Source organism: Alosa sapidissima, chromosome 21 (genome assembly GCF_018492685.1).
Source record: "Alosa sapidissima isolate fAloSap1 chromosome 21, fAloSap1.pri, whole genome shotgun sequence".
Taxonomy (NCBI): domain Eukaryota; kingdom Metazoa; phylum Chordata; class Actinopteri; order Clupeiformes; family Clupeidae; genus Alosa; species Alosa sapidissima.
The window spans coordinates 4,654,772-4,667,712 of NC_055977.1; the positions used below are offsets into that span (position 1 = coordinate 4,654,772).

Sequence of the window (12,941 nt, forward strand, 5' to 3'; positions counted from 1 at the left end):
GTGGGAAAAGGGGACAATCAATCCCCTGACATATGAGAGGAGCTGATATTGACCCCATACTTGTGTGAGTGTAAACAGCCAGTGATCTAGAAGAGTACATTTGTCTGTGCCTCAGCCGGTAGAGATGCTAACAGTACCAAGGCTCTATATCCATTGAAGACACACAGACAAAGTAAAATGTGTATTTGTACTGTGTGGTGTGTTGCTTTGCATAACAACATCTGCTAAGTCAATAGATGGAAATGTTAAAGGAGTTACGTATAATATAAATTATAAATGTAAATGTAAAGGGAGATTTTTATTCATGTTCTGTATGTTGAGCCTTTATGGGTAAGCATCATATGGACAAGACGTCTTACAGGGCTAAAGACCTGAGCCAGTGAGAAGAGATGAGACAGGGACAGGACTGGGGAGATACCAGACTATTGGAAAGTTCCAGAGTCTCTGACAACAGAATCTCTGACCGAGTGGACAAGGATAGAGTCCAGATGGATTCCATTCCAGTCCCTCTCTCTCTCTCTCTCCCTCCCTCTCTCTCTCCCTCTCTCTCTCTCTCTCTCTCTCTCTCTCTCTCTCTCTCTCTCTCTCTCTATATATATATATATATATATATATATATATATATATATATTTGTTTTTTTATATACACACATTTTACTTCACATTCGTAGTTGTTTTTCTAACTTTGTTTTTCTTCCTTTATTTAAATGCTTATATGTTCAAGGTAAATAGAGAAATGCTTATAAAAACGACACCTGTTTCAACACCTCATGGAATTTTACAGGGATGCTGTCTCTTAAAACCATTTCACGAGCGTAGAGTCCAGGAGATATTCGGACTGATTCAGGTGGGTGATGGACAGCAGGGGTGAGTGTTACGCCTCAGGCTGGCCCCAGCCCAGGATGAGGTAAGAACAACATTACGCTGGTAACACAAGGCAATAAAGAACAGGTTCCTCTGGAGATCCTGTCTGGGTCTGTTCATGTGTCATGTGTTTGCCTGGACAGGGCTTGTTCATATTTCAGGACCCTCTCCTCTCAGTCCAAAAAAAAAAAAAAAAAACAATAAAAAAATGTGTGAATAAAACAATCCAAGGATGTGGCTGAATAGTTATGGCAAAAAAAAAGAGGATCCTTTAGTTAGCCATCCGAACTCAAAAATAAAGAGTGTGTGCTTTCCTGTCATTTTCATAGCAATACTGCGCTGTCCATGACATCATGACTGTGAGCCCGTCTCAGGTTGATGACATCCCATAGGCAGCTCTCAGAAGTCTGCTGGTCGCACCATCATAGAGGTCAACGTGGCCTTTAAGTTGGGCCCCTTCCAGTAGTACCACTTGATGCCATTGTAGGCTGCTCTGGCCACCCCAGAGTAGTACATGCCGTTGAGATTGGAGGGCCCGCATGCTTCAAACCACCAGCCTGCAACCGCAAGAGGCTCAGAATCAGACGCGCTGCAAGTGTTACCTTTCGGCAAGGTGAGCCTGTCGTCTGTGGCAAACTGTACTCAGAAAGGTGTGAGCACACTATGTGTGAGACTATGCGTATTTGTCATCCATTAGAGAAAGTGTGACTTTACTTTTGTTTACTTATAATAAGTACAAGTATATATACTCTTTTGATCCTGTGAGGGAAATTTGGCCTCTGCATTTATTCCAATCTGTGAATTAGTGAAACACAAACCGCACATAGTGAACACACAGTGAGGTGTGTTTAATAACTAATTCCGGCGCAGTGAGCTGCCTGCAACAACAGCAGCGCTCGGGGAGCAGTGAGGGGTTAGGTGCCTTGCTCAAGGGCACTTCAGCTGCGGCCCACTGGTAGGGGTCGAACCGGCAACCCTCCGGTTACAAGTCCAAAGCGCTAACCAGTAGGCCACGGCTGCCCCAAGCAAAAGCAGAGAGCAAAGGCAACAAATACTCATCAAATACTCATTCTACTACTTTATTCACAAAACAAAGACAGTATTTACGCCATGAATCAATCATTCCCACCTCACTGCATACAGGGCATGCAGCATGGTAATAATAAACACAGGGTAGCCGTCAACTCACCTCCTGAGGCCATCTGGGCACATTTGCAGCTGCAGAAGTCGTTGTCGCGGTCCTTGGTGCTGAACATGGTGCCCGTGCGTGTCAGGCTGCTCGTCTTGCCCGCTGTGCCACTGAAGCCGCGGGCATGCAAGCTGGGCAGAGGGAGGGGAGAGGAGCTTCATATCAATGGCGTGCACAAACAAAGCACATGCTAGACACAAATGCAAGTGATACATGTGGCTAAACTAAAAGGAGAATTACCTCCACCACATATACAGTATTGTGTTTTTTTGTGTGGTTTGTTTGTCTGTCAACAGGAGTATGGGAAAAAAAACTACTGGCCTGCTTTTGGTAGAAAGGTGTAGCATACTCCAATAAATAACCATTCTGAAATCACACACACACACACACACACACACACACTGAAGACAGAGCCACAAACTCATTTCAATGAGAGGCACTCTCAGATTGTTCTTCTCATGTTGGGCTGTATTACTACATATTATCTACTAATGCAAAACCTAATTGTATGCCACCTCCAGACCAGGCACACATGCTTTGCAACAACATTAATTTATGAATGAAGTGAAGTTATAAATGAAGTGCATATGAACTCATGTAAATCTTAAAAAAAAAAAAAATACATTAAATCTTGTACTGTACTTTTTTGGTGAGGTGGAATGAAGATGCATCTCCTTAGATCAAAGCAACATTTGCAGACTTTTTATCAGATCTTCTGAACAAAATGTAACAAATCACATGTTGTTTTTGTAACAGGCGCTAGTGCTTCTTGTAAACACGTTATTCTCAGTTATTCTTAGTCTGCAGCGCCCTAGATTTTACATCGTGTAGGTACATGTTTTGGTAGGGAGGCTTTGAAAGTCTGTGTGGAGACACCACTAAAAAAATATACGTCTTTGTTTAAATCAGAATACTCTGTTCCATCAGGATTTTGATACCAGTAAAATTAAGGTGGAAAAATTCCACCAAAAAATCATCATCCTCTTCTCTTTCTCTTTACCACTCAGTAGTGCAATTCTTTCTCTATACCACTCTTCTTTTTTCTTTTCTTTCCACGTTCTCTCTCATTCTTTCTTTCCCCCCCCCCCACCTCCCTCTCTGAGAGTCTGATGAATCACCACGGGGGAATCTGACCACACAGTAGACAGGGAGCCAGAGGCCTAGTGGGGAGCTCACACAGCTCACTGGGAGCAGTCGGACGGCAGCTCACACTACGCCAGCTCACACTAAGCAGTCGGACGCCATGTTGGCTCACTGGGAGCAGACGGACACAAGCTCACACTACGCCAGCTCACACTAAACAGTCGGACGCCATGTTGGCTCACTGGGAGCAGTCGGACGCCAGGTCACACTACACCGGCTCACACTAAGCAGTCGGACGCCAGGTCACACTACACCGGCTCACACTAAGCAGTCGGACGCCAGGTCACATTACACCGGCTCACACTCCGCAATCGGACGCCAGCTCACACTAAGCAGTCGGACGCCAGCTCACACTAAGCAGTCGGACGCCAGCTCACACTAAGCAGTCGAACACCAGCTCACACTAAGCAGTTGGACGTCAGTTCACACTACGCAGTCGGACGCCAGCTCACACTAACCAGTCGGACCGACGGCAGCTCACACTAAGCAGTCGGACACCATGTTGGGCCTGGAGGCCTCCCAATGCACCTTGGAATGTTTGTTGGCCTTTGGTCACTCTGCAGTAGGGCTTTCAATCTTCTTCCAAAATTATTATTTTAATAATCAAATTATATTTGAATATTTAATGCTCAATTTTTGCATATTATTAATATTTACGATGCATCTCTATACACTGTATAAATGGGCTTATGCATTGCCAATGCCACTATTAACGTGTGGTTGACTTGTTATATTGATCAAAAGCTCAGTCTACCAACGATATCTGTGCAACTTGAGTGGTTTCAATTTCTTTTACACAGACGCGCACACACTGAATGAACGCCCATACCACTACCACTTTATTGAATGCCTCTATGTTTGATGACGCCAAATTAGCAAGTATTTCCTGATTGGGGAAAAGTTTGCTTTCTTTTTTTCTATAGGCCACGATTCCATGAACCATTATGCCTATCAGAGAAGTCGGACGGCAGCTCACACTACGCCAGCTCACACTAAGCAGTCGGACGCCATGTTGGCTCACTGGGAGCAGACGGACACAAGCTCACACTACGCCGGCTCACACTAAGCAGTCGGACGCCATGTTGGCTCACTGGGAGCAGTCGGACGCCAGGTCACACTACACCGGCTCACACTAAGCAGTCGGACGCCAGGTCACATTACACCGGCTCACACTCCGCAATCGGACGCCAGCTCACACTAAGCAGTCGGACGCCAGCTCACACTAAGCAGTCGGACGCCAGCTCACACTAAGCAGTCGGACGCCAGCTCACACTAAGCAGTCGAACACCAGCTCACACTAAGCAGTTGGACGTCAGTTCACACTACGCAGTCGGACGCCAGCTCACACTAACCAGTCGGACCGACGGCAGCTCACACTAAGCAGTCAGACACCATGTTGGGCCTGGAGGCCTCCCAATGCACCTTGGAATGTTTGTTGGCCTTTGGTCACTCTGCAGTAGGGCTTTCAATCTTCTTCCAAAATTATTATTTTAATAATCAAATTATATTTGAATATTTAATGCTCAATTTTTGCATATTATTAATATTTACGATGCATCTCTATACACTGTATAAATGGGCTTATGCATTGCCAATGCCACTATTAACGTGTGGTTGACTTGTTATATTGATCATAAGCTCAGTTTACCAACGATATCTGTGCAACTTGAGTGGTTTCAATTTCTTTTACACAGACGCGCACACACTGAATGAACGCCCATACCACTACCACTTTATTGAATGCCTCTATGTTTGATGACGCCAAATTAGCAAGTATTTCCTGATTGGGGAAAAGTTTGCTTTCTTTTTTTCTATAGGCCACGATTCCATGAACCATTAAGCCTATCAGAGAAGTGACCGGACATAGCCTAGAGGAGGGAGGTAAAAACCTAACTCTTGCCTGCTTTAGCTGTTTACCTACCTAGCTTGTGAGGGTGTAGCGTTATCAGATGTGCACTTATTTTTCCAATGGAAATCCAAAAACGTTTCACACATTGCTGAAATGGTCAGGAGTGGTGATCTCTGTGGGTGCATCGCTTCTGCCATATGTGTGTGTGTGTGTGTGTGTGTGCTAGGGTGTGTATGTGTGTGTATGTGTGTGCATGTGTGTGTATGTACTGTATGTGTGTGTGTGTGTGTGTGTGTGTGTGTGTATGTGTGTGTATGTGTGTGCATGTGTGTGTATGTGTGTGCATGTGTGTATATGTGTGTGTGTGTGTATGTTTGGCCTTTGGTCCCTACGCACAGTGGGCTGCTATTGGCTGAAGATCCCTCTGCTATCTGGACTGTTATTGGCTGAAGGGAGCTGAGCTGTGCCAAACTGCTATTGGCTGCGCTTGGCTAGAGCTCCCCCCACACTCTGTGCTGCTATAGGCTGGCCTACACAGTTCCATAAAGAATCAAGAACAATATCTTCTACGTATATTATTTATGTTCGGGGTGTGGTTTCGACCCCCTGCACCCTGTGCTGCTTTTGGCTGGCAGTACCTCAGCACCCTGAGATGCTATTGGCTGGCAGTACCTCAGCACGTGAGATGCTATTGGCTGGCAGTACCACAGCACCCTGAGATGCTATTGTCTGGCAGTACCTCAGCACCCTGAGATGCTAGTGGCTGGCAGTACCTCAGCACCCTGAGATGCTATTGGCTGGCGGTACCCTGCACACTAGGAGGCTATTGGCTGGCGGTACCCTGCACACTAGGAGGCTATTGGCTAGCGGTACCCTGCACACTAGGAGGCTACTGGCTGGATACCCCTCTGATCTCCACAGGGAGAATCAACATGTTATGATCATCACACACACTGAATGCATCGCACACGCCCAATGAGGTGAGGAAGAAAAAACACACACACACACACACACACACACTGAATGAGGTGAACATTGCACGCACACGCCCAATGAGGTGAGAAAAACACACACACACACACACTGAATGAGGTGAACATTGCACGCACACGCCCAATAAGGTGAGGAAGGAAACACACACACACACACACATATTTAGACAATGTGAACACGAATTTGAGCAATAATGTGCTAAAATTATATTGTAACTATAGCACCACTAACACTGCGCACACACACAATCATGTTCTAACTATAGCACTACTAACACTACTCACACACACATATTGTACACACACACACACACTGAATGAGGTGAACATCGCACTCACACGCCCAATGAGGTGAGGAAGAAAACACACACACACACACACACACACTGAATGAGGTGAACATCGCACTCACATGGCCAATGAGGTGAGGAATAAAACACACACACATACACACACACACATATCGGCACATTTATAGGGGAATGTGAACACAAATGTGAGCAATAATGTGCTAAAATTATACACTATTCTATCTATAGCACCACTAACACTGCGCACACACACAATCATGTTCTAACTATAGCACTACTAACACTATGCACACACACACACACACACACACACACACACTTAATTAGGTGAACATCACACTCACACGCCCAATGAGGTGATGAAGAAAACACACACACACACACACACATATCGGCACATTTATAGGGGAATGTGAACACGAATGTGAGCAATAATGTGCTAAAATTATATTGTAACTATAGCACCACTAACACTGCGCACACACACAATCATGTTCTAACTATAGTACTACTAATACTACATACACACACACACACACTAACTCACTTAGGCACATGTATAGGTATGTGAACTCTGCAATACCACACTCAAATAGTACCTTAACTAGCACCACGCACGCACGCACACACACGCACACGCACACACACACACACACACACACACATATATATACACACACACACACACACACAAATGGATTCTTTTCTGTTTCTTTTTCCGTTCTCGCTGCTTTCCCAGAGCCGATGAGTCACATTCCATTTCAGATTCATCTCTTTTGGGTTAAATCTAATTCCAGTGGTTCTGGTTCACTTGTGGTGTAATCGTGCCTGCTAGCTACGGCTGCTTTAACGACAGCCCATGGTGGGAGGCCCAAATTGTTTGACTTGGCAGGTCTTTGGCAGAACCAGGTGTGTGTGTGTGTGTGTGTGTATTTATGGCCGTGTGTCATATGTGCCTCAGTATGAGTATTTGATTGTGAGTTAGTATGTGTTTGTGTGTGTGAGTGTGTGTGAGTGAGTGTGTGTGTGTGATTTTGTGTTTGAGTGAGTGAATTAGTGTATGAATGTGTGTGAGTAAATGAGTGAATGAGCATGTGTGCGTTTGAGAGTGATTGAGTGTGTTTGTGTGTGAATATGTGTGTGTGTGTGTGTGTGTGTGCAAGCGAGTGTGTGTGTGTGCGTGTGTGAGTATGTGTGTGTGAGTAAGTGTGTGTGTGTTTGCATTTCCTGTTGCGGCAGGCTGGCATCCTCAGCAGAGCCCAGTGAGGCAGAAACAGCTGGATGAGGGAACACAGCAGAGGCTGAGAGTGCACTGTGTGTGTGTGTGTGTGTGTGTGTGTGTGTGTGTGTGTGTGTGTGTGTGTGTGTGAACTCAGCAGAGGCTGAGAGTGCACTGTGTGTGTGTGTGTGTGTGTGTGTGTGAACACAGCAGAGGCTGAGAGTGCACTGTGTGTGTGTGTGTGTGTGTGTGTGTGTGTGAACACAGCAGAGGCTGAGAGTGCACTGTGTGTGTGTGTGTGTGTGTGTGTGAACACAGCAGAGGCTGAGAGTGCACTGTGTGTGTGTGTGTGTGTGTGTGTGTGTGTGAACTCAGCGGAGGCAGAGACTGTGCCCTGCCTCCCCCTCATCATCCTGATTGATGTGCCGGAGGAAACCAGAGGAGTGTGAATCTGTGTGTGTCTGTGTGTGTGTGTTTACACTTGTGTATCTATATACTTGAGGGGATACAGTACGTGTCATATTATGCCATGTGCATGTTCAATTCTGTTTTGTGATTGTGTGTGTGTGTGTGTGTGTGTGTGTGTGTGTGTGTGGAGGCAGAGACAGTGACACTGTGCCCTGCCTCCCCCTCATCATCCTGATTGATGTGCCGGAGGAAACCAGAGGAGTGTGAATCTGTGTGTGTTTGTGTGTGTGTGTTTACACTTGTGTATGTATATGCATCCATATACTTGAGGGGATACGTGTCATATTATGCCATGTTCATGTTCAATTCTGTTTTGTGATTGCGTGTGTGTGTGTGTGTGTGTGTGTGTGTTTCATTGTTGTTGTTGTAGCTTTTCCTCTGCTGTGGGATTATCATAAAAAGGCATCTCTGGGCATCAGCCCATTAGGCATGTGTGTGTGTGTGTGTGTGTGTGTGTGTGTGTGTGTGCGCGCACATCCCCGTGCCATCAGTCAGTTAGACGTCACATATATGTGTGTGTGTGTGTGTGTGTGTGTGTGTGTGTGTGTGTGTGTGTGTAACAAGCTGGAAAAGCTCATGCCATTTAATCTCTGCTCCCTGGGCCAAACGGAGGCTAAATCCTGTTACATGGAGCACAATGCCAAACAAAGATGCTTATCTCTCCATTTCAATGTCTTCTCTCTCCATTTCAATTACCCACACACACCTGGAAACAGATTCACCCCCACAGTGAGTGTGTGTGTGTGTGTCATAAATATTTAACAAACAGGCTGAGGTTGAGGGTATTATTGTTTGTAAGTAAAAAAAAAAAAAATCGAAAAATTGAGTAGTAACTTGAGTAGTAAGTTGCTCACACACACAATACACTCACTCTCATACCAATCGTTCTTGAGTTTTTTGAGAACTTTGTTGATCAGTTCCTTGAGAACTTTAATCATCGAAACGGGACACATGGAACCGGTTATGTGGTTGCCCTGCAGCGTTGCCCAATCTGGGCACGCATCGATGATGTCAGAAACTTGAGACTCAATGCTGCATCTCCTCATCTCTCCCTTCTCAGAACACAGGTGTATCATAGCTGGCTCCCAGAACACAGGTGTACTGTATCATAGCTGGCTCCCAGAACACAGGTGTATCATAGCTGGCTCCCAGAACACAGGCGTATCATAGCTGGCTCGCAGAACACAGGTGTACTGTATCATAGCTGGCTCCCAGAACACAGGTTCCACTGGCTTGCGGGCGCATGGTGTCAGTCAGGCAGTCTGCCCTGTCATATCAACTGCTCTGTGCCACTGTGTGCTCTCACCAAGGGATATGCATGCTGGTACCTGTAGTTTATGTTGCTGATGTGGATGCTGGTACCTGTAGTTTATGTTGCTGAATGCTGGTACCTGTAGTTTATGCTGCTGATGTGCATGCTGGTACCTGTAGTTTATGTTGCTGATGTGGATGCTGGTACCTGTAGTTTATGTTGCTGAATGCTGGTACCTGTAGTTTATGCTGCTGATGTGCATGCTGGTACCTGTAGTTTATGTTGCTGATGTGGATGCTGGTACCTGTAGTTTATGTTGCTGAATGCAGGTACCTGTAGTTTATGCTGCTGATGTGCATGCTGGTACCTGTAGTTTATGCTGCTGATGTGCATGCTGGTACCTGTAGTTTATGTTGCTGTTTATGTGGATGCTTGGAGACTGCCTTTATTATGTTCCAGACCAGGCTTGGAATTTCACCATTCTGGGGGCAAGGCCACTTGGCCTTCAGTTGGGCATATTTGGTGGGGGGCACAAAGGCCACATGTCAGGGCCCCAAGGCCAAAGTTAACTATACAGTAGTAGGCTATAAAAATGATCAAAGTTGTATTTAGCCTATTCACTGCAGTAGACCTGCATCACTGTATGAAACATTACAAAAACATGAAACATGACATATTACATAGAACTGTAAATCATCTGATCATCTAATATTTACAGATATATAGGCTATATATAACATTTATTTTATATTTGGCCTGTTATGAAATCATGTATTGAACAATTTAAGCACAGCTCAGCTTTAAGAAACTCAAATAGCCTAGATGCATGCTTAGCATTTTGTGATCATTAAGGCTACTTTCACAAACTCTTAGTCAGCTGTCCTCTGATTTACCAATATCTAGGCGATATTTGTAACATTTATTTTGTATTTGGCCCGTTATGAAATCATGTGGAACAGTGTAAAAGCCAAAATTTGGAGACATCCATGTATGTCGAACTTCACTGCAAATTCAAAACTGGATTACTCTGGAACGGCTAACTGTACAGGGGACTGCTTTACACATTTGTGTTCGGTAAGGACTCCTGTTTATTCTGATATATGGTTTGTCATGTGTTAAAAGAAGGGTTCGTAAAGTATTCCACCGAGATGAATGGGTAGGGAGATCATGGGACGCAAAACCTTCAGTAGAATGTATGATTAAATTGAATTATATTATTTACTTTTCTCGCGAACCGTTCAACACAGCAATTAACGGCTAACATCCTTTAAAAGGTGAGAAAAAGCTCTTTTATGTGATACTTGTGATGTATGTGTGATGAATAGGCTACTTCGCGAGTAGTTCAACTGAAAAAGGGTGAATTTGGACGCACTTTCTTTCTTGCGCTGTCACTTTCTCCACTGCGTAAAAGACTAAATTAATTTGCGCTGTGAATGCTAAGATTATTTTGACAGGCCACAAGCTAAATAAAAATCGCTATTAGTAGGACGCAAAGCAGAATATTGAAAGAAGGGGGCACCAAGGCCACCGTGGCCTGTAAACCTCTGATTTTCAAAGGGGCCTCACGGCCAATGCAAGGGGCTACGACGGCCATGGCAGTCATGGCCGCTGTGAAATTCCTACCCTGTTCCAGACACATGATGTCAGTCACTATACCCTCTCATATCAACTTCAACTGTGTGAAAGAAGCAATGTATGCTGGTGCCTGTAGTTTTTACCCTCATTGTTGATGTGGTACTACACATACACTGTGTTTCCCTCATTGCCATATAATATCAACTTTTCTGTGAAGGTGTGTGAAGGAAGCAATGCTTGCTGGTACCTGTAGTTTTTACCCTTATTGTGTTTCCCTCATTGCTATAAAATGCCAGACAACATCCCCTGCCATATCAACTGCTCTGTAAGGAAGCAGTGCATGCTGGTACCTGTAGTTTTTATCCTCGTCGTTGATGTGGAAGTGCTCGTAGAGCGAGTGTGCCTCGTTGCCCTCGGCGTCTCTGAGCAGGACCAGCAGGCTGTAGTCCTTAGAGGTGGTCAGCTGGTGGATGGCGCTGTTTCCCAGCCAGTGCTCCCCCGCCGGACTCCCAAAGCCCTAAAACATCACCAACACACAAGGAAGGTTTATGTTTGTGTGTCATGCTCAGTCCTCTCTGTTCTTTAGTATGTTTTGTCGTTGGGTGCTCTTTGGTCCAAGGTTAGTAGTTTCAAATTAGAAAAAAATCTCTCTCGACCAAGGCACTTGGCCCATGCGCTATGCCCTAAAGAAGGCCCAAACCGCTACACGTGGCCATTTTTAGGTCCTTTTTGGACATGTCCAAGTTGTATTAAAGAAATTATTATTAATTTCACAAAGTGCCTTGGTCGGAGAGATTTTTTTTTTCTTTTTTCTCATTTGACACAAGGCAGGTTTGTCATGCGGTCCAGTGTTTGTCGTGCGGTCCAGTGTTTGTCATGCGTCATGCGGCCCAGTGTTTGTCGTGCAGTCCAGTGTTTGTCGTGTGGTCCAGTGGTTGTTGGTCTCCCTTTGGCACATAACTTTTTTGTTTTTATTCATCACACAGAGAAAACGAATCCCCCAAACCCTGGACCAACACAAGAGGGAATTCCAATTAAAAACTCAAAACACATTATTTATCTCCAAGGGGCAATTTCCACTGCCACATAGAGTAGTATAGCACAGAAATATAAATAATTTAAACAAATACAGAGAAGTGTATAAAGTTATAGAAAAGACATGTATGTAAATACAATTAGTTATAAAGTGGCATATGCTTGTTAGCACTTATACATATTCCAGTCAGCAAAACGTCATTCTGTGCCTGTGGTATTGGCTAAGGTACTGTGGTGTCTGGACAGAGAATAACGGGTTGTCATGTGGTCAAGTGTTTGTTTGTCTCCCTTTGCACATAACTTTTTTTATTATTATTCATCAAACAAGGAAAACAAATTCCTAAACCGTGGATAAAATGAGGACATGGGACTAAAGGATATTTAATAAAAAAGACTGTCACATTAATGGCCTGTGTGAATGTGCTTGTTTGCCAGCCATCACAATAGCAATCGAGCACTAAAAAGCTGAATATAATTAGGAAAATACTGCAAGCTAATGACAACCGTGTGAGTTTGAAAATAAGCTGTGCACAGTGTAGACATTACACAATGGACTACTCTTTAATGTCTAGGCACAACTTTTTATTAACCTTTGCCTTCAGAAACAAATGCCTCAGAAGTGCCATTTTCATTGTGGAGTTTAGTGCTCAATGGCCCGGGGGACATCCCGCTGAAGGGCCCTTATGGGCCGGATTTGGACCCAGAGTTGGTTCTGGTTGACTGCTGTGTGTGTAAGAGCTAGTGTGCCTGCTGGAGGCCCTTTACTGGAGCGCAGAGGCCTGCTCAGCGGCCTTCGTTGTTGTTGTAGAAAAAAAGACGTTTTTTGGGGACGTGTACCGCGGACGGGAGCACTCTGACACCTGTTCACCCGCCCATTCCAGCTGTTGTCCCGGATCTCGCGGGCGCCATGGTGACACGGAGAGGCTCAGAGGGCCCGGTGGCCGGGAGAAGAGGCTGCTGTGGCAGCACTTTACATAGTCATCACTCACACAGCCAGAGAGCAGGAGCGTAAGCAAGACTTAATGCTCTCTCTCTCTCTCTCAC

At 44.9% G+C, this 12,941-nt stretch overlaps 1 protein-coding gene across 1 annotated transcript in view; it reads right to left on the reverse strand.

Annotated features, from left to right (window-relative positions):
• Nucleotides 1–671: 671 nt before the first annotated feature.
• Nucleotides 672–12,941, reverse strand: part of angpt2b (angiopoietin 2b) — a 60,454-nt gene continuing 48,184 nt past the window's right edge. The window contains exons 7-9 of the mRNA XM_042076981.1: nucleotides 11,213–11,379; nucleotides 2,054–2,184; nucleotides 672–1,421 (exon numbers count right to left, since the gene is read on the reverse strand). Coding sequence (XP_041932915.1) covers nucleotides 1,264–1,421; nucleotides 2,054–2,184; nucleotides 11,213–11,379 — 456 coding nt within the window. The 3' untranslated portion in view covers nucleotides 672–1,263. The remainder of the gene's footprint in view (nucleotides 1,422–2,053; nucleotides 2,185–11,212; nucleotides 11,380–12,941) is intronic.